Source organism: Balaenoptera musculus, chromosome 2 (assembly GCF_009873245.2).
Source record: "Balaenoptera musculus isolate JJ_BM4_2016_0621 chromosome 2, mBalMus1.pri.v3, whole genome shotgun sequence".
Lineage (NCBI taxonomy): Eukaryota > Metazoa > Chordata > Mammalia > Artiodactyla > Balaenopteridae > Balaenoptera > Balaenoptera musculus.
The window spans coordinates 80,682,614-80,705,615 of record NC_045786.1 but is presented as its reverse complement, the minus strand read 5'-3'; the positions used below and the strand labels follow the sequence as shown (position 1 = coordinate 80,705,615).

General features: G+C 40.4%; 1 protein-coding gene across 1 annotated transcript in view; it reads right to left on the bottom strand.

Moving 5' to 3' along the window:
• Positions 1–13,646: 13,646 nt before the first annotated feature.
• The window catches only part of ONECUT1 (one cut homeobox 1), a 34,354-nt gene continuing 24,998 nt past the window's right edge, over positions 13,647–23,002 (bottom strand). Inside the window, exon 2 of the mRNA XM_036843251.1 lies at positions 13,647–16,625. Within this exon, the coding sequence (XP_036699146.1) occupies positions 16,333–16,625 (293 nt within the window). The 3' untranslated portion in view covers positions 13,647–16,332. The remainder of the gene's footprint in view (positions 16,626–23,002) is intronic.

Sequence of the window (23,002 nt, the reverse complement as noted above, 5' to 3'; positions counted from 1 at the left end):
CACAAGATTGTGCAACCATCACCACTGTCTAATTCTAGAACATTCTAATCACCCCCAAAGAAACCCCACACCCATTAGCAGTCACTCCCCATTTCCCCTTTTTCTCAAGCCCTGGCAACCACTAATCCACTTTCTTTTTCTATGGACTTGCCTATTCTGGACATTTCATATAAATGGAATCATACAGTATTTGGCCTTTTGTGTCTGACTTCTTTCACTTAGCATAACATTTTTGAAGTCCATCCATGTTGTAGCATGTATCAGTTCTTTTTATAGCTGAATAACAGTTCAATACATGGACATACCACATATTATTTATCCATCTATCCAGTTAATGAACATTTGGGTTGTTCCCACTTTTTAGCTGTCATGATTAATGCTGCTATGAGCATTTGTGTACAGGTTTTTGTGTGAACATATGTTTTCAGTTGTTCTGGTTATATACCTACTAGTAGAATTGCTAGATCAAATGGTAACTCTTAAGACTCACAGTTCGAGGAACTGACAATTTGTTTTCTGAAGTGGCTGTACCTTACATCCCCACTGGTAATGCAGGAGGGTTCCAATTTCTCTCATCTTTTGCCAACACTTATTATCTTTTTTAATATAGCCAGTCTAGTAGGCATGAAGTACTATTTCCTTGTGGGTTGGATTTGCATTTTCCTTATGACTAATGATGCTGAGTATCTTTTCCTGTGCTCATCTTCCCTGACATTTATCATATTTTAATTTACTTAGATCATATTTTTCTTTCAATGATGTGTTGCAGTTTTCAGTGTACAAGTCTTGTGCTTTCATCAAATCTATTGCTAAGTATTTTATTCTTTTTGTTGTTAATGTAAATAGAACTCTTTTCTTAACTTCATTTATAGATTGTTCATTGCCAGTGTATACAAATACAATTGATTTTTGTATAATGATCTTGTATCCTGCAAGCTTGCTGAATTTACTTATTAGTTCTATTAATTTTTTGTAGATCCCTTAGGATTTTCTAAATACAAGACCATGTCATCTGTGAACAGAGGTAGTTTTACCTCTTCCTTTCCAGTCTAGCTGCCTTTTTCTTTTTCTTGACTAATTGTCCTAGCTAGAAACTCCAGTACAATTTTGAATAGAAGTGATGATCCTATACATTCTTGTTTTGTTCCTGATCTTAGGAGGAAAGCATTCAGTCTTTTGCCATTAAGTACGATGTTAGCCGTGAGTTTATCATAGATGTGTTTTACCCGGCTGAGGAAGTTCCCTTCTACTTCTACTTTGTTGAGAGTTTTCATCATGAGAAGGTGTTGAATTTTGTCAAATGCCTTTTCTGCATTCCATTAAGATGATCATGTGGATATTGTTCCTCACTGTATTAATATGGTATATTACATTAATTGATACTCAGATGTTAAATTAATCTTGCATTTTCAGGATAAATCCCCCTCAATCATGGTGTATCATCCTTTTTATAGGTTGCTGAATTTGGCTTGCTGTTGTTGCCGTGGAGAGCAAAATCATGCCTGGTTGAAAATCACTGCTGGAGGAAGGACTAAATTATCTTTCTATTCTTTTTATAGTGAACATCTATGTAAGGAGGAAATCTAAGAGTATGTAGCCAATGCCTTGGCCTGATGGAAGTAGACTTTATATGAAGAAAAAGACTTCCCAGCCCCTCCTTCTGGTGGGCGCAGCTGTATATGGCAGCCATTGCTGCTATGGAACTGAGGACAGATGGGGCAATCCTTGAGTCAGTCATAGGCCGAGGAGGCAATCAAATGTGTGTATCACCCGGGAGCTGGACATGTTAAATCTCAGATCCCACTTCAGAGGTTGAATCAGAATATGCATTTTAACAAGAACCCCAGGTGATGTGTGTGCACGTTAGTCTGAGAAGCACCAAGCTGAGAAACTTGTTGAAGATCGTAGAGACAAAAAAGCCAAAAGTGGGACCCATATCTCCTGACTCCTGCCTATTGTGTATTTATGTGTGTGTTTTGTGTGTGTGTGTTGTTTGTGAGTAGCCATCGTGGATTTAATTAAATCCACAAAAGTGTATTAAAAGCCTCCCATGTACCAGTTAGTGTGCTGATGAAAACTCCATTTACAGGGCTTTTTTTTTTTTTTTTTTAATTTCACCTGACTCAGAGCTCACTCAATTTCAATAACCTTTTCCCTGGGGCACTTGTCAAAAACAGTCAAGTACAATTGTTTAACATTGCAGCTGCTTGAGGTAGTGACAGCAGGTGGGGCAAACAAGAAGCTGACCAAAAAAACTTAAAAGGAAAAGCTGGGGAATGAGATATCCATAAAGGGTTCTGAAAAGCTCTGAAGGATTCCTGGGAATCTGGACATCTATACACATCGGTGTGGGATAATCTCTTTTACTTAGAGTCAGATTATGAACTGTAATCGCATCCACAAAATACCTTCATAGCAATACCTAGATTAGTGTTTGATTGACTAACTGGAGACCAGAAACTTAAAACTGACCATTATAGAAGAGAATAGAGCTATAGAGAAGCAAAGTTTTACATACTATTGAACTAAAGTTGGAGGTTTCTTAGAAAATTCCCAACAGGTCAAATAATGATAATTCTCCGAGAAGCGTGTTTGAGGAGAGCTCCAACCCCTTCTGCCCTCTCCAGTGGCTGCTAGGCTGTTGGTTTTCACTGTTCTTACCGAGATTCAGCTGTTTTTCTTAAATAAGCGTTCTTCAGATTGTTTCAATCTGTGAGTTAATTCTAGGGTTCTGAGAAAGCTGATTTTGACAGTTTTTGCCAGTGTTGTCATTGCTTTTATGAAGGAGTGGCTTTTTGGAGATCCTCACTCTAACATCCCCCTGTCCTAGGGACACAAGCACAGAGGTGTGTCCAGGTGCCCTCTTAGCAAAGAAACCAGCCAATGCAGGCCAGTGATAACAATCTTCAGAACTCATAGTGTTTTTGAAACCCATGTAACTTCTCCATGGTTGTTACTTTTGTCATGTCAAGTCTGTTTCTCCTCAGGGTAAAATGCTAAGGTCCTGAGGGCCTGGATTGGGCACAGTGATGTGTCATGTGAGGTTCCTGAGACAGTTAAGAGACATTTCAACCCTGAAATCGTCTTTTGGTCAGTTCACTGTAGAGGGGGCCATGAAATAAATGATTGCAAATGTAAAATCTAAGCAACAGGAAAGCATGGTGATGGTCAGATATTTTGTGAGGAATGATTTCACAGGGTATATGCCCAAGTGAGCAAGCCAGATGTGGTGTCCACCCACCTGGAGAGCGAGTGTGTGTGTGTGTGTGTGTGTGTGTGTGTGTGTGTGTGTGTGTGCTGGAAGAGGGAGCAGACAAAAGCAGGCAAATAGATACATGAATAAAAATTAAGAAAAGAGTCATGGAGATAAGGGGCAAGAGGCTGTGCTAGAGAATGAGAGGGAGGGAACCAACTATTTCAGCTAGTTGGTCATGAGGAAAAGATGTTCAAGAGACTTAAAGGATGAGGATCCAGCCTGTGAAGATCAGTGAGCAATTCTGCATGATAAAGGAAGGGACAGCATTGCAGACAAAAGGAATTACCTTCAAAGTCTAAGCAGGCTGGGGCTGGGAGGGAAAGCCTGGGGAAGGTGGCATCATGTTTAGTAGGTCAGTAAGGGGCCAGCTCACACAGGATCTTAAGTGACTGTGTGTCCTGGTTTGCCTGGCGTATGGTTTAGATGATAAATTTTATGGTTACCTTACTTATAGGCTATGGTAAACAACATGAATGTTAAGAATATGAATTTTATCCTAAGTACAATGGAGAGCCATGTATTTTGGGGAGAAGATAAACCTTGATTAGGACAATTGGTTAGGCCACAAAATAACAGAAGGTTATACATAACCAGCCAGACTGTTTCACAGAGTTTATCAAATTGTTGACAGTGAGGTACTGAAGTTCCCAGCAATTATTATATTGATCTCTAATTCTCCTTTCAGATGTGTTAGTATTGGATTAATATATTTAGGTGCTCTGATGTTGAGTGCATATATATTTATGTGTTATATCCTCTTAATGAGTTGACCCTTTATCATACAATGACCATCTTTGTCTCTTGTTACAGCTTTTGAGTTAATGACCTTCTTTGTCTCTTGTTACAGCTTTTAAGTTAAAGTCTATTTTCTCTGATATAAGTGTAGCTACCCCTGCTCTCTTTTGGTTTCCACTTGCATGGAATATCTTTTTCCATTTCTTCAATTTGAGCCTATGTGTTTCCTTAAAGCTGGAGTGAATCTTTTGTAGGCAGCATATAGTTAGGTCTTTTTTTTTTTTTTTTAAACCATTCAGCCACTCTGTGCCTTATGATTTGAGAATTTAATCCATTTACATTCAGATTAATTATTGAAAGTAAGGACTTACAAATGGCATCTAATTTTTTCTGGCTATTTTGTAGTTCCCTGTTCCTTTCCTCCTCTTTTTCTCCCTTCCTTTGTTTTTTTAAAATTTATTTATTTAACTTTTTAAAAAATTTTTATTTTTGGCTGCGTTGGGTCTTCTTTGCTACACACGGACTTTCTCTAGTTGTGGCGAGCAGGAGCTACTCTTCATTGCAGTGCGTGGGCTTCTCATTGCAGTGGCTTCTCTTGTTGCGGAACACGGGCTCTAGGCATGTGGGCTTCAGTAGTTGTGGCTCGTGGGCTCTAGAGTGCAGGCTCAGTAGTTGTGGTGCATGGGCTTAGTTGCTCCGTGGCATGTGGGATCTTCCCGGACCAGGGCTTGAACCCGTGTCCCCTGCACTGGCAGGTGGATTCTTAACCACTGTGCCACCAGGGAAGTCCCTCCTTTCCTTTGTGAATTGATGATTTTCTATAGTGGTATGCTTTGATTCCCTTCTCATTATCTTTTGTGTATCTACTGTTGGTTTTTGCTTTGTGGTTACCATGAGGCTTACATAAAACATTTTATCAACATAATGGTCTACTTTAAGCTGATAACAACTTAATTTCGAGTGCATACAAAAACTCTGTCTTTTTATTTCCCCTCTTTTATGTTTCTGATGTCACAATTTACCTCTTTTTATATTGTGTATTCATTAATAAATTATTATAGCTATAGTTATTTCTAATACTTTTATCCTTTAACCTTTATACTAGAGGTAATTGGTTAACCCACCACCATATTATATATTATAGTATTCTGAATTTGAATATATACTTACCTTTATTGGTGTGTTGTATATTTTCATATGTTTTCACATTACTAATTAGCATCCTTTCATTTCAGCTTGAAGAATGCCTTTCAGCATTTCTTATAAGGCAGGTCTAGTGGTAATGAACTCCCTTAGTTTTTGTTTGTCTGGAAAAGTCTTTATTCCTGCTTCATTTATGAAGGATGACTTTGCTGGATAGTGTATTCTTGATTGATATATTTTTTTCTTTCAGCACTTTGAATATATCATTCTATTCTCTCCTGACCTGTAAGGTTTCTGTGGAGAAATCCGCTGATAGCCTTCTGGTGGTTCCCTTGTAAGTTACAAGCTTTTCTCTTGCTATTTTAAGATGCTCTATTTGTCTTTGATTTTTGACAGTTTTATTATAATGTGTCCTAGAGAAGATCTCTTTGAGTTTGTTTGGGGACTTATGAGCTCCATGAACTTGGGATGTCTAAATCTCTCCCCAGGTTTGGTAAGTTTTTAGCCATTTTTTCCTTAATAAGCTGGGGGTACCCATGGCCAGTTGGAGGGGATCTTTCAGCAAGACGTACCCAGTAGATCATGGGTGAGCTTCTTGATGGAGTCTGTGATGTAGTTGGTAGGATCTGCATCATTTTAATGCCCGCTGAGAATCTTATCTGCTACTCTTCCTGCCACTTCCTACTCCAGTTGTGAGCTCACAATTCTGTACTCTGGATGGAGTGAGAGAGAAATGGACCTCTTTGGCAGCATCCTGCACAGCTGGGGAAAATGGGTGCTCACTCACATACTCTCATTTTCCCCTGTGGGAGAAATCACAGGCCAAGAAGGTATCTCTTGGCCCTGAGCTTTGCTGCCTTGGGTGATGCACTAAAGTTAAACTGTTCCTCTTACCTTCCCCAATGCATCCAATCTTATTTATTTTTGCTCTAATGTTGTGCTGGAACTTCTCTGCTGGACTCCTGGACTTCAACAAAAGCTCTCTTGTCCATGGGTAACTGTCTAAGACAGTGTTCTCCAGGGGCTCCTAGACCACAGCCAAGAGGGGGTGGAGTCAGCTCACACTCCATTGCAGGGTCAACAGCTACAATTGAAGTCTGTATGTCTATTACCTAATGCACACGTGGGCGAGACTCCACCCAGGTTCCTTGGTGTATGGTGCTGGGTCCCACAGCTCCCACAAAGGCACTTTTTTCCATGGATGGATGCCAAGTTGTTATTGTTGAAGAGGGGATATGAGTGAACTTCTTATTTGGGCATCTTGCTGATGTCACTCCCCAGGTGTTGGTTTCAATAGCTGTTTTCTTAGGCTGCTCGTTAAAAAAAGATGCCGTATCCTATGACCAAAATTCTTGTTGTCTTGGAAAGATGGCTTTCTTTTGCTTTTTTTTTTGAGAGGTGGCTTTTGAGACTTAATCCCTTCCCCCGACTCCAAATCAAAAAACATTAAAGAAGACGCCAAAGGCAAAAAATACTCCCGCTTAACATTTTCTAAGGAACTGGCTGATGTAATAAACACTGTGGTCCTGACCACAGCAACTTGACTAAAATTCAAGTGGGGAAAAGTGAATGACCTGGTAGTGGAAACTTCTTGTGGTTCTGTTGCTGAACCAAGTTTGGTTTGCCTGATGGGCTGAGATGCCAAAGTTTGCAGCAAAGAGAGGGTTTTATTCACAAGACAGCCAAGCTAGGAGACTGGAAAGCAAATTTCAGACCCACTTCCCTGAAAGCAGGGGGCTTGTGGTATTTATGGGATAAAGAATAAAGAAGCAGGGCGGTCTGAGGCTTGGGGAGCATGGGGAGAGGTGATTGGAAAAAGGTGTGGGAATTGTGGTTCTGCACAGGCGTTAACTAAACTACAGGGCTCCGCACCTTCATGAATGGAGGTGCTTGGCATGATCTGAAGGTGGAGTTTTCGGCCCTCTGATGTCAAAAGGTCACTGAGTGGACGCCCTTGCATACCCAGTTGGAGGGTCAGTGGTCCTATCCAGTCTTCACCAGCTCAGCTTGAACTAGACACAGCTGGAAAACAACTCAGGAAAACATCTTACTGTTTAGGCTACGTGCCCCTAGAGGACAGGAAAGTCTCTTGTAGCAACAATTGAAATGACCTTGATTAGTGAAGGCAGGTGAAATAGATTTGACTAAAGATTACCCAGGGTTTCAGTAACACATCAGAGGGCTGGAGGTTGGGTAAAGTTTAAACACCTGAGAAAAGAACAAGGCGCGTTCTCTCCCATCACCTCCTTCATGCCCGTGAACACATATACTGAGTGCATCATACTCTTCACAAGTGTAATCACTGGAAGTGAGGACCCTGCCGAGGAGGGGAGAAATAGGAAAAACTGCTTTGGAAGGAATTGAAATCAATGAAAATTTATAAATATTTGTTTGCCATCTGCAAGCAGTATGTACACACACTATTTTCAGCACTTCAGTGAAATAGAAGAGAAATACTGACCCCATCTGGAGACTTCCATGTTTCTTCTGGCTTCCCTCCCCTGGGCTTTATTTATAACCCTTCCTCAGGGACTTTTAATCCCCCTAGGTCCTCCCTGTAGAGCTTTCTAAATCTACCCAAATTAACTCCACTCTCTTACGGACTCTACAGCTGACGCCTTTAGGGGATGGTGTTTGGGATGCCTCCAGAAGTCTCCCCCTCCTTTGTAAGGCTCAAGGTCACCCGCCCTTCAAAAACTTCCAGCCAACAGATAATTCTTTTTTCCTTTCTAGTGTCCTGGTACATAGACATTAAGATGGAGACCTCTTCAGGGTCAACCCACTGGACCACTTGAGAGGGCCACATTCACATTTTATTCTACAGCTTTCCCCACGTACCTTTGGAGAATATGATGTAATTACTGGGATTATGTCAATAAAGTAGCCCTGCTCTTATATTTAAAAAATGAAAAAACCTGACTTAGAAAGTAGTGTTTTTCTTAAATTGGAAAAAATCTGCATTTTAAGATATTTACCAATAATAATACAAATAGCTAAGATTTATTGAAGATTTGCCATATGCCCGACACTGTGCTAAGCTTAACTCACTTCAAATTTCTAATCCTCACAGCGACCCTGTAATATAGATATTTATCCCTATTTTACAGATGAGGAAACTGAGATGTAGGGATGTTAAATAATTAAATTATTTGCCCAAAGTCACATAGCTAGTAATCAGTACAGCAGGAATTCCAAACCCAGTTTCTCTTTTCCCTGAGCCAGGCCTCTTACTCAGTCAGTATACTCTATTAAAATACAAGAGGATCCTAATTTCTCAGCCCTCTCCTAGCTCCACACACACACAACACACACATACACACACACACATGCACGAGTTATTTTACTGGAGAGGATTTGAAAGGCCATCCTCTCTAATAATAATTTTCATTTCTTCTGAGGGTCAATCAGGTTAATATAAATGGCTAACATCTAAAAATAGAACGTCCCACTTCCATTTAAAAATATCCTAGTGCTCCACTAGAGAACACCTCTTTCTTTTTTTCCCCCTTAATTAATCTTTCTTTAAATCATGGCACTGGCTTGAGTTCTCAAGCCTGTTGTCCTCTTAACTTCACCCTTCCTCCAAAGAAAACCCACAAGCCACTCACTGAGGATTGCAGAGAGAATAAAAACAAAAGAAGGCAAGAATTGTCTAAATTTAAAGTGCTGGAAAATCCAACATTTTATTTACTACATTTTGGTGACTACATAAATGCTGAAACATTTTAACACTGAAAAGCATGATGGCATCATCACTTGCTTTTTTTTCTTTTTTTCTTTTTTGCTTAGCAAACACAGCTGATGATATTGCACGGCATAAAGTGAGAACAGTAGCGAAGCTTAAAACAAATGAAAGAAACCTTAATGCAGTACAGGAGATACTCATAAACCAGAATAACGCCTAATGCATTACACTTTTTGTTGCTACACACAAAAATACAGAAGAAGCATTGGACAGAGAGAAAGAGAGACAAAATATCAGCAAACAACCATAACTGGGTACAATAATCATTTAGTCTGAAATGTAGATGCAACGTAGAAACTACCACTGCTTTCTAATTGACAAAGAAAATGACAGCAACATTTGTCTTTTATCAAAAATCTTCTAAGCCCCTCATGGTTAGGTTTTAAAATTATTATTTAATTATGTATTTACCTTTTTTTTTTTTTTTTTTTCATTGCTAAGGAAGAACTCCCTCTGCTCTTGGAAGATTTTCTACTCTACTGATCTTTTTTTTAATTTAATTTTTTTTTTTTTTTACCTGATGATTGTCTTAGGCACCCTCCTTACATAATAAACCATCAAGCTAACTTGAACAGGGAAACTGAGTCACACTCAAACAATAGCTAAGGTCAAAGGTACTGAAAATAGAAGAGGGGGAAAGGACAGGTCTAAGTGAGTGACAGATGGGCTGACTTCAGAAGGGACAGGAAACAGGGAGATATGAAGACAACTACCGAAGCAAGTGGAAGACAATGTTTTAAAGTTTATTTTGTTAAAAAATACTTGTCACTTGGTTCAGACGGCAAATGTAAAATGAACCCACAATGATTATGTAATAAATGCAGAACATACCACAAAAAAAATCGAGACTCACACAGAGACAGAAAATACGACCTTGTGAATATAACTGTTCAGCGTTTCATTGCTGATGGTAAAAGTCTACTCCCTCAACCATTTTCCTGGGCTTTCTATAATTCACTGCACAGCATTTGTATTAATAACAAGTAATAAATCAATGCTTACCAACAGAGCACTGAATGATCCTGCAACTCAGAGCAGATTTATTGCCCTATTAAAATACATAACAAGTATAAAAATGTTTCTAAGAAAATGTAACATTTGACCCAAAGTCTAAACCCTCCCTTTCCTTCCCCACCCCAAACACCCCTGCAAAAGAAAATAAGGTAAAATTCTTGTATTGGGAGAAAAAGTATTTACATCTATGGATTTATGCCATGTAGTTGAAGCAACTTATTTTAGCAAAATAAAACAAAACAGTGGGCACCGGGTGTTCTGAGGATGCCCTAGTCAGCTGAGAATTCTTTGTGTGTGCTGATCTGAAGCAGGGCCAAGTACCTGAACAGCCTCAATTAAGGGGGCCCGGGGCAGGGACCATCTTTAGTGTGGACAAAAAAACTAGTGGGAAGAGGAAGAGTGAGAAGACATAAACTGAAATAAGTCTGAAGTTCATTCACCCCCGGGACTCTGACATTTGAGAATTCTTCTAGTGCTGGTTGGGGGGAGGTGGTTTGGGGGCAGAAGGGAGTAATTGTAGGTAGTAGATTCCAAGAAAAAAACGTGGGGAGGAATACATAGCTTTGAAATATCTTTCTTAAATTTGATTGCTAATTGGGGCTCAGCAATTGTGTTTTGCTTCTTCTGTGGGTTGGCTAGACCGGCAGGGGCCAGGTGAGCTGCCCCTCACCCTTGACTTTCTCTGTACGGTATGGAACCGTGATACTCTCTTAGCTCTGTGAAAGGGAACTGTGTCTCCATGCCCTGTCCCCTGCCTTGAAGCAGTTCAGAAACTTGGTGAAACTTAAGAGGATTTCCAAATTCAAGTTAGCTTGTCTCTTTGGGTTTTTACACTTTTTACTTCTCACACCCGGGGGAATGGTTAAAAAAAAAAAAAAGTAGCAAAGTTTCTCACAAATGCCGGTGCTTTGAAACATTAAACAAGTCTTAAATTCTTTGGAATTTCAGGTCTAACCTGCAAAGTAATCTTTTCTTAAAAAAAAAAAAACTTAATAAATTAAAGGAAGAACAAGAATAATGCCTTTCTTCTCTCTAAGTGACAAAAAAAAAAGACTACTTCGAAACACCCATTTTGGCATGTACAGATCTTTTGAGGGGGGAGCCTGGAGGTGTTCACAACACACGTTGAAGTGCCTGCTAAGAAAAGTTAAAGATACACCCTGCAGTTAAGAGAAGCTCTTGCCTTCAGCTTATCTTAGCATCGAGAACAAAAAGATTGTAACGTAAAGCTTTGGCCATTTCCATTCTACTATATACATTTTAAAAACAACACAGTCATAAATTAATGCAGTGATTAAATAAGCTCATATAAAGTGTAATTTAAATTAAAAAAAAATCACAGCACATTATAGAGAAAAATAGGAACCAGTTTCACAAAAAAGAGATTATACATACTTTTTTTTACCCTGTGGAAACAAATTTACTACGAAACACAAAAACTTCATAAGTAACCATCAAAATGAAAATCAATTTCTTGTTCCATTCTTGCATTTTTACACAACCCTTAACCCACCTGGGGAACATTTCCAGAAATTAAGTCTTCCTTGAGCAACAGAGCAGTTCTTCTGAGAAAATAAACCCCAAACCGAAGTGGGGGGGCGGGGGACATCCCCAACATACAAACTACAAAATAAATAAGAATTATAAAGTTTTTTAAAAAGTAACCTTAACAGTTATCAAACTAGTAAGTTCTGCCTTATCACATAGACTCTCTATACAACATAACCCTAAAACTTTCTTACTATGAGGTATTTGGAGGAATTGGTAAAAGTGATGCACGGCCTGCCTGGTGAAGGGACTCGGTAACGTGGGGGGAACTTTGAGAGGGAGCGAGGAGGAGGAGCTTTGGTTTATAAGCAAGAAATTGGGGGGGAAAAAAGTCATCCTTTGGTATCAAAGAAAGTTTCATTGCATGGTTGCACGGAAAAAGCACCACGGTGAATAATTATTCCTTTTTTTTTTTTTTTCATTAGTGGCCTTTCTAAGAGGCTGAGGTATTCAAAGAGTATAAGGTGAGAGAGGTCAACAGCGGTTTAACACTTTGGTTCAAGCAAGGCACTCGTCCTAGGAGTTTACAAAGGTTGCAACATGTTTGCCTAGAGATTTACAAGTAGAGCTACCAGTAATAAGAGTAGTATTTCCTAACGTTGTTATCATTATCGTATTATTATTATTAAGAATGAAGACAAGATTACACACTGAGTGAAGAGTGAGGTGGGGAGAAGAGGCGGGGGTGGGGAAGGGGTGGAGTTCCCTCTGCAGACCAAGGCCGTGCATGAAAATATCTTTGGTATTCTTTGGTATCATCAATGTGATTAAAATCACCAATGGAAATCGAGTGAGGTAGCGTCTTTGGTTCACACTATAAATAGTAGATCTTTACACTTTTTTTTTTTTTTTTTAATACACGTGGAAGTAGCTATTTCTTACCTTCTGCTTCTTTGTCCTTACTATTTAGGAAATAGTTACCAAATGTACTGTAAAGCTAACCACACCACAAGAATAATCCAGAAGGCCAATCGCATCTCAAAACGGCCTCTGGTGTTTGAACGCACCCTAAACAACTAGATAGGAAAGGGAGAAGTGCTTTCTCTTTGTTTGCTAAATGCATAGTTTTCATCCTTTATGTACAAAGAAGGGAGGACCTTTCTTAGGGAAAATGCCTTTATAGCTCATGTGAAAATGTCCTAGGACTCTTTGGTATAGCAAAGTTTGCATTTAACCTGCAAAGACCGGTTGTTCACCTGGGGTAGCAATGGGAGTGGCGTGAATCCAAAAACAGCACAGAGCTTTTACTTTTTTTCCTGGAAAATTATGCTTTCGAGGGGCAGAGTGAGTGACATGTTCAGTTAGAACTTCTAAATTTCCCCACACATTTTCTTTGGTTTTGGGGGCCTGTTCCAGCTGCACACAGGAACTGGAATACTCAGTGTCTGACATGCAGAATTCTTTTACCTGAACATTAACTGATGTCTGGGCTTCTGGGGTGTCCAGACATCACACCTCCCACTCTTTCTCTTGGCCCCCTTTCAGGGAAGCTTCCGGTCATGAGAGGACCTGAATGATTTATGGCCCAAACCAGTCTAACTTCCATTCTACCAAAAAAACCCAAAATGTGTTATTTGGAGTGCAGTTTTGGAATAAACAGGCATACAAAGAAAAGAGTGAGATATCTTTTTACGTGAATTTTGCTAAAGGATTGAGAAATGATGCGTGAACAAATGGCACCGGATCTGCTCTGTAGAGTGTGGTAGGTGAAGAAACCTGAGTCATAAATTAACGCTAGACTAAACAAGAATAGAAGCATTTTCTACGTGCCAAGTCAGAAGCAATAAAGAATCAGTCATACATGATGTAATACATGTATTGCTTGTGAGAAGCTGAGTTTGTCCACTAGGATTTCTAAAAAGCAAAGGTTGTGGGTATGCCTAAACAGTCAAGTAAAAAAAACTGCTTTTCAGGCTCTGATTTGTGCATCTGTTTATGAGAAAATATATCTCTAGGCCCTGAAATTGCATAATGGGTGCAAATTCGATGCTGGTATGAAAATTATCTTTGGTGTTAGCAAATAGGATCACTGGTTATTTTTCAAAAAGAAAAAAAAAACCATTATGGGGACTTCCCTGGTGGTCCAGTGGTTAGGACTCCATGCTTCCACTGCAGGGGGCACGGGTTTGATCCCTGGTTGGGGAACTAGGATCCCGAATGCTGGGGGTGCAGCCAAAAAAAAAAAAAAAAAAAATTATGGTGGGAATATTAAAAATGTAGCAATATTCTTTGAGACTGTGTCTACACAGTACCAAAATAATTGGTTGAAAATGTAAATCACAGTCAGATTAATCTGAGGGGGTTATATAGGAAAAACAGAGCAAAAGACATGGTTGTCTGAATTCAACTTTTGTTTTTCCTGGGGTATTGAATTTGGTAAGATCGTGTGTAGACACAACTTGAATTTCCCTGCATTTAAAATGCCCATGTTTTAAATAAATAAGGCTTTCCTCCCTCCTAAATGATAAATACATTATACAGCTGTACCCTGGCCCCTTCCTTTCCTGGAGAGAGAAAAAGTTCATCAGTTTTTTTCTTTTTCGTTTATGTCATTGACAAGATTACATTTTTAGCAAATCTCGAAGGGTGGCCATTTAAATGATCTCTTTTAATAGCTGAACTATAATTGTGCCATATTTAGAAGGGAAAATTTAAAGATGGAATTTGGAGCGAGATTAAAAAAAATACTAAGACAAAATGTGTCAAGGCAAATGCACTATTTCATCAAAGGAGAAGTATGTCTTGGTTTCCTTTTCTCATCCCACAGCAGACATGAAGGAGACACAGATGGCTTGTGGGTTTAGCCTCATCTCTCCAGGTGCCTGCTGCTTTTAGACCTGGACAAGATGCTGAGATTTGATCCTAAGGAGTTAGGTTTTGTGTCAAAATAGTTTAATTTTTTCTTTAGCATTTTAACAAATCTCAATAAACAGCTTATTGTTGAGATAATATTTAATTTTATATTTCTAGTTAGGTGTGGTGATTAAGAGTACCCAATTCTTTACCTACTAGTACAAAAGGCATCTACTTAACGTGAGTTACAGCTCAACTGAATCCAGAGAGAATTTTCCTGGGAATCAAGCAATTCACTTGGGTACTACCAGAACAACTGTACTACTATTTTTATTATTATTATTATTTTGCCTTGATTTCTATAGCCCTGGTTAAGTGATTTGGAAAAATAGAAATTTAAAATTTTGTATTTGTAAGTTCAGGTCTAGTTTTTAATCTGTCCCTGTTAGACAGTGGAATCTATGTTATAAAATTTCCAGCTTAATGCAGTAGCAAGAAAGAATGTAGTATTCTTTAGAGGCTATGCTTAGTGAAATAAATAGCTTAATACCTATGGAACCCAAGGTCTTGTCTTCCACTAGAACTCTTGCTTTTTCTATGCAGTTCCACCATTTCTCCGTTGCACTTGCTATTTTTATTGGTGTCCAAGTCACAAAATGTCTGGGGTTGGCAATAAAATCAGTTGATTATATTTTCAGGATATAATGAACTGCATAGTTCATTTTAATAGTAATGTTGGTCTGCCTATTTTGTGTGTTTGTAACGTATTTTAAATAGGTATTTGGTGTCAAATGCATAAAGCAAATTTAAGTCTAATTAACCTAAGTATGGGGTCCTTTATTCAGTGGCCTTTTACTAAAAAGCATTACTTTGAACAAATTTTCTAATTTAGTTACCTGTCCTGTTAAACTTAGTTTTCTAAGTTTACAAATTGGTCCTACTTCAGAAGAATCCCCAGGTTTTCTCAGCTATGAACAGATCATGGAATCATGTCTATATGTATACTTAAGTGACATTTACGGATCCCGAAAGGGAGGGTGCCATCTGGATGTCCATGTATACTGCATCGACCTCTCTGTTATGATATTGCTTCCCTGAAGCTACATTCTTTCTTGCCAGTTCTGAAAACTAATATTTCAAATGCTTCAAGAGTCATAAATAATAGTCATGATTCTACGTGGTATGTGTATTACAGCTAGATCAGTTCATACGTATAACTTTACATAGTATCTTGTGTAAAAATAGCTTTGGTTATTAAAATCATTGCAATAAAATACCTGCACTATAATATTGTGTTCTTTGGTACCTAGGTGATTTTCTTTTTTAATGGATGGACTCTTGTTTCATCTCTTAAAAAATATCTGAACAGTCCTTAACAAACAAAGAGAATGCACTGGTTTAGGTGTCATTCAAATTTCTTTGCTGGGTTTGAATCTGCATGTAGGTCGCGGGCCTGCAGGTTCAAACGCTAGGCTAGACAAGCAAAATCACACTCCTAAGCCAATGAACTCAGACAACCCCACACTATGTCGGTTGCACTCCTACAGCACAACCCTTCCTGAAGACCAGCCCTGCCTAAGTCCCTAACCACTGGTGGTGGTGGAGGTGGTGGTGGTGATGGTGGTGGTGGTGGAGGTGGTGGTGTGTGTGTGTGTGTATGTGTGTATATGCATGCACATACCCACACACAGTACTGAGACACCATACACCTTCGTGGCGCAGTGGAGTGGATGAGAAAGTCTGATCTTAAAGATGTCCACCCAATGGCTCAAAATCACTACGCTCCAAACCACGGAACAGCCAAGCACAGCGAGGATGATCATGGACTGAAGCTGTAAGATCCAGTGGTGTCTTCCCGCTAGTAATTTTTCTTGCCAAGTCATCACCTGGCTGAAGTGTGTGTCTCCGAAGAAAGTCCGAATGCAGGTGAGCTAAGTCTTTGGTTTCTTTGGACTATAAATAACACTTTTTTTTTTTTCTTCAAATATTTCTAAGTATAAACCTGCTATCTTGAGGTCCTGGTCTTTAAAAAAAATTTTTTTTTTTTTTTTTTTCATTTAAAGCTTTTCCACCGAGGTTTCAGTTCGTGGTTATTCCTTCATGCTTTGGTACAAGTGCTTGATGATGAAGATGAGTTGCCCGAATTGGAGCTGCCCTCGTCCTGCCACTTGTCCAGACTCCTCCTCCTCGCGTTCATGAAGAAGTTGCTGACGGTGCTGAGCTCCAACCCCAGCTGCTGGGAAATGGTGATTTGCAGTTCTTTGGAAGGACGCTTATTTTCCTTGAATATCGCGTGTAGAGTTCGACGCTGGACATCTGTGAAGACCAACCTGGGCTTTTTGGGTGTGTTGCCTCTATCTTTCCCGTGTTCTTGCTCTTTCCTTTTGCAGGCTGCAAAGAAGCACAGAGGGTGTTAGAAGAGACTGCCCGGGAGAATCGAGAGTAGAAAGGCACAGCCCATAAAATCTGTTAGGCATTCCTCATGGCCACGTTCTGCCTGCTGACCTCTGATTTTAGCACCATCGTGGGCTGCGAGGGAAGTGTAACAAAAGCATGGAGAATGAGGAGGAGGTGGAGTTCTGTGAGTCCTGGGCATGGGTCCTGGCTTTGATGAGTATCTGTATTTTGTTGGTGGTAAATCAATTAACCGATACCTGGGCCTTGATTGCTCATCTGCAGAATGTTGGGTTTTAGACAGATGAACTTACTGTTCGAATTTTTATATCACTATCTGTAAAGTGGATATAAGAACATCTACCTTGCTGGGTGTGGTAAGCATATATGAAATAATATGTAAAAGATAATGTTAACTTAAGTGCTTTACAAATGCAAAGCTTTATCACCTAGAAGTGGTTGTAGCCCTCAAAGGATTTATGGTCTGCTGCTAGTGGAATACTAAGAGCCTCTGTGAGGGTCTAAAAACCAAATAAAAAGGAATTGCATTTGCTTCTGATCTTTTTTGTTTCCTAGGAAACTGTATGTAAGAAAACTCTGTATAGAGTGTCCTACCATGCCCATCAAACAGTTTTCCACTGATTCTTCAGTGGAACCAGGACTTGGGGAGCTGTGGTGAAACCCACTTCCTCAACACTGGGGCTAAACCTGTGACATTAGCCATGTTCACCTTTGGGGGTCTCCCTGTGCCTCTCTTTTGTTCTTCACGAGAGTCTTACTCTTGGAGTCCCCCCTCTTCCCTTACCTCATCTCCACTGAGAAGGCCCATTCCCTGCGCATGCCTTTTGGTCCTGTATCATGAAGCTGCCTCTAGGCTGCTAGAGCTATTCTGGTGCATCATCCCAATGTGGTCCTCAGGTCCGCAGGGTTTGGTGCTGGATCAGGGTCTCCTCACCTCAGATGCTGTACTCCTCTTTCTCGCCTAATGTAGCTCACTAGCTTCCACCTGCCAAAGGGGCACTGAATTGCTAATGACTGCCTCCCCCTCCCCGCCCCCAACCTCCACCATCAATGAATCCCTGCAAGCCATCCCCAAATAACCACGCAACTCAAGTAAAAACGGTGCTCTGGTGAGCTCCTATGCCCTAACTCCTGTCCCTCAGCTCCCCTGTGTAGGGGTTCTGGAGCAGCCATGGCTATCTTCACACCTGGCTGGCTACGCTCTGATGTGCGCTCCAACCACAGCGAAAGGCAGACAGGGCAGGGCGTCTTCCTGGTGGAGGTAGGGACTGTCGCTCTTTCATGTCGCCTCCAGCTGGCTGCCCTGCCTACTGCTCTCTCCTGCTCCCCCCCTGTCCTTTTGTATTCCAGGTTCTCAATTCCTTCTTAGATGGTTCACCAGCTCTGGCTAGATGCAGCCTCTGTACTCTCCCCAGGTAGCCCTGCTCTTCAGCCTGCCCCTACCTTTCATTCCCAGCTGCTCCACATCGTGGATTCCCCTAAGGCCTTAGGTGCCCATTAGCACAAATTAGCTAGGCAATCAGAGCAGCTAAAAAGCTAATGGGTAAAGGTTGAAGAAGCCTCCAGTCTTTGGAGTCCAATCTAGGAGTCTCCCAAGGTTTTTTAATCATGTGCTATTTAGTAAAAAATGTTTTGAGTATTACATTCCCTTACATTATTTCTTTAAAAATGATATGCATGTGTTACTATACTACTGTATTATTATACAGTAGTATAATTAAAAAGCATACACAAAATAAAGAAAATTTTAAAGGGGTAAAATAACATAAATAGACATAGAAATTCTCTTCTACAGGTGCATCAGCTTGCCCAGGCCCCAGAGTGCATTTGCCTCACTCCAGGGACCACAGGTCCAATATATTAGGAAATATAAGAATAAGAATTTCAGAAGGGACATGAGGGGAGACCTCAGTCATAAAAGAGAGATTTTTAGGCTAGTCAGGTCTTCTGGTACCTTTTATAACACATTCCATAGATCACTGGCTATGCCCTTTGCCCACCATGACGGAAAGCATCAACATAATGGGAAAGATTTATTAAACGCCCAGCTCCCTCAGAGCATTGAGCTATATATACTAAACTAGGTGAGAGTCCCCAAATACAGTCCCTCCCCCCAGGAACCCACAGCCTTCACTGGGCAACTAGATTAAGTCCCTGAAAAAAAAAGCTGAGACTAGGCTGAAGTCAAGCCTAGTTAGTTTGAGTCAGCCCATGTAGACACAGCTTTATATAATACTGATACACATGGCTGGTTGATTCATTCACTTACATTCAAAGATGAATATAAAAAAAAAAAAAAAAAAAAAAAAAAAAGATGAATATAACACAAGCCTTTCTCTTAATGAGGTCAGTCTAGTGGTTATGTAAGCAAATAACTGCAAGAGCATGAAAAGAGTATACAGGATATTATCTCTGCTTGAGGATATTAAGGAAGGCATCACACAAGAGGGGTGCTTACGCTAGGCCTTAAAGGATGAATAGGAGTTTGCTAGTGAGAAAAGTGGGAAAAACTCATTCCCAGCAGGGGGAACAGCATTCGTGAAGGACTGATAAGTAGTAGTAGATTGGTAGTGGGGCAAGAGTACATGCAAGTACATACATACTTCACAGGTAGACAGAGATCAAATTTGAACTATCTTGTAGGTAAGGTTTTGAGTAAGAGTGTCGTGTGATTAAATTTGGGTTTAGAAAAACCCCTCTGGTGGTGGTGTGGGGGATGAATTGGAAAGCATCAAGATTCAGGACCAGTATGCTGTGTATGCCACTCTGACCCCCTTCAGGACTAAGGCACTCACTCATTCTTGCACCTGCTGGAGGAGGCTGGTGGCTCTCAGCTGAGGTCCATACTGGGAATTGCCCTTGGCCAAAGGTTATGCCACCCTGGGGTGCAGTTGGGGGACTAGCCACACCCAGTGGGGGACGGGGGAGTAGGGGATGGGAGTATGGATGATGGAGGTTGAAGAGAGTAGGAATGTATTGGTTTAAGGCTCCCCCACCCCAAACCCTTGCATCAAGTAGGGACAACTCTGAAGGGTTATCTAGTTCCAGAGCACCCTGTAGGATTGGTTGAGGCTATTTTTGCAGCTACATCAAAGTTCAACTCCATCTGCCCGGTCTTACTTCCTCCACTCCCCTGACAGGGGTTAATCTCCATAGCCCTCTTCGATAACCTTCCTGCATGCAAGTCTCAGAGTCTGTTTCTCGGAAAACCTGACCTAAGACAGAAGCCAATTAGAAAATCAGTGTAACGAGGACGCCAAGATAGAAAATGGCAGTTGAAGATGGAAAATAGGAAGCAAATTTAAGAGCTTCTTGGAAGGTAGAATCAAGAGGAATTAGTAATAACAACCTGGCTGGGAGGCTGGAGTTCGGAACATCTCCCAGGTTTCTGATTGGATGGTAGTAATAAGGCCATTAGGGAATGCAGATGGAGAAATGAGTTTTATGAGAGCAGTAAGCACTTCTATGTGGGACAAATCCATTTGAAATGCGTGTTGGACATCCTGTTAAAGATCTCCAATAGGTGGTTGTCCAGCATACGGCAGGATATATGGGGCCTGGAGCTCAGGGAAGAGATCTGGGTTAGGAATACAGACTGGGAAGTCATTAGGGACCTAGATGGTAAATTGCACAGAACACATACCTATGGAAAAATAAATAACTGAGCATCGGGTGCAGACTCAACTTATTTATCATTCAAAAACCAGAACAGGGACTTCCCTGGTGGTCCAGTGGTTAAGACTTCGCTTTCCAATGTAAGGGGTGAGGGTTCAATCCCTGGTTGGGGGGCTAAGATCCCACATGCCTCGCAGCCAAAAAACCAAAACATAAAACAGAAGCAATATTGTAACAAATTCAACAAAGACTTTAAAAATGGTCCACATCAAAATAAATCTTTAAAAAAAGGCAGAACTAAGGGAAATCACAAAGAGATATCTATTTTCTACATAACTAGTGTATCTGAATGACTTCAATGTGGTCCTTAGAATTTGGCAGGACTGAGTGGGCTGAAGCTACTCCAGAGCCACCCTTTCCCAAATGGCATCAGAGGCATGATATTGCCTCAAATAGGAGTTACTTGAAAAGATGGTTTGCAGGCCAAGTACATTTAGAAAAACCTACTATATAGCCTCTTCCTCAAAATGCGTAATATGCGTTTAGCAAATATAATTATGTTTTCCAAATTTATTTAATTCCAGAACCTTGTTTGGTAGAGACTGTCTATCAGTGTCTCATACAATACTAATGGGGAAATGCAGTTTGGAAGTTCCTGACCCAAGCTCTCAATGTTAGAACCTGGGAAGTGGGATTCACCTGGAGCAAGGAGCCTGGCAGACTCATTATGTCTCTCCAGGGCAGGCTGGCACAGTGCCTGGCTATAAGGGGAGCTCAGTGCCCATATGGGTACTGGATGGGGTGTCTGTGACTAAATTTGTGTGCTTTTACCTGGAAAGAACTTTGTGCAGAAGTTGGAGTGGCTGAATAAGAAAGCAGAGATATCTGTAGAATGGACAGTGGACTAAAGCTTGTTGACAGTCAGTGGGTAACCTCAACAAGGTGCCCAGGAAAAGCAACCCACAGAAATAAAATCATGCTTCTAGAAGCTTGTACTGAATTATAGTTGTGAGACCTGTTAAGAGAATATAAATGAGAGCAATGCTTTGGCATTCCCATGGAATTCATTTCAAGGTAGAGATTACCCATTATAAGGTAGGAAATCAGCAACTGGTCCACACAAGTGTGCAGTGGAGAGAGAGAGAGAGAGTGGGAGCAAAGTCTGACAACAGGAACTGCTGCTTAGGGAACAGCATTGCATGTGTTTTATGGGAAAGTTATACTTTTTTGTGTGGGTGTACAGTTTTCATTAAAGATAGAATAGTTATTATAGAACTGGATTAAAGGGAAGAAGATTCCTATTGCACGTGTAAGGTAGTACTGAAGAGGAAGAAGACCCGTCATGAGTCACCTCCATGAAGGTGGGCAAGCAGATATGTTTGCAGGATGCAGTGGCAAAGTGTAGTGGGGCTGTCTCAGGTGACTTTGATCTTCTCTGGGAATGAGGTCACCTACAGTCAGTACTATATGGGAGACAGAAGCAGACGTGGAAGACGGTAAAAGGCAGAGAATGATTTTGTGCACCACAAGAATAAAAGATTATAAAGATTTTTTTTTTTTTTTTAAAAAGCAATGCATGAGGCTGCAGGCAGAGGACAAGCTTTCATCTCAGGCATGACTGGGGCCTATGCTTTGCCCATAGTTGGCAGGACAGAGCCAAGGGTATTTCAAGAAATATGAATTCTGCAGGATGTTGAAAGGCATTCCGTGAATATTGAGTTTCGAGGTCAGGCAGTTTGGGAAATGCTGAGTTAATTAATGATTAAGCAAGCTTCTTTAATGCAGGACTTCTCAGAGCCTTTAATATGCTAATGTGCACTGATACTTTCTAGCTTATGGGGTCTCCCAAACTTATTTGATTAAGCAACTCTTTATTCAGGGAATTTCTCTCAGGAATGGTGTTGCTTAGAACAGTGTCTCTCAAAATGTGGTTGCCAGACCTATGCTGGTCTGTAAACTGTTACTGACCTGCAGCAAGATCAGAAAATTGAGAATAAGCAATTAGAAAGTTTTGTGGCCGTTTGACATTGCTCCAACATTCTGTGATTATTGTTCTAGTAATACATTTTTTATCGTATTATCAAAACTATTGGTCCAGAACAGATGGAAATTAGAAACAAACAGCTAGTCCTTCACTGTTTAAGAAGCCCTGTCTTAGAATACACTTTATAAAACATGATATACAGTAACATCCTAGAATCGGCTGTCAGCCAAGCATTTGTATATCAACTTATATCCATTTTCCTGATTTAACGTCACAAAGGACATTACAACATCTAAACTGCTGATTGAACTATGCAAAAGTCTGCCAAGAATTTGTCTGGGAATAAGCAGGCACATTGCTGTACACCTGAAAATAACACAACGTTGTACATCAACTATAGTTCAATAACAATTACAAAAAAAAGATCTGTTGAACCAAATTAAAAAAAATAAGTAGGCACAGACATGTGGGCCTGGGAGACATTTATAAAGCCAGATGGACTGACAATACAACTTCTTAGATGAACCTGGGCTCACAGGACACAAGCTCAAGGCCCAGCTCTGTGGCCACTGATAGATAAGTGATCTTGGGCAAGTCCCTCGCCTTCTGGAGCCTTAGTTTACCCAGCTGCAAAATAGAGGACAATGGCCTTCTTTCCTCTCAGGATTATAATAAGCATTAAATAAGATAAGCTATGTTGAACTGCTTGTTAAAACTATAAATGTTTAAGAAGTGTTCTAGATGTTTGCAAATT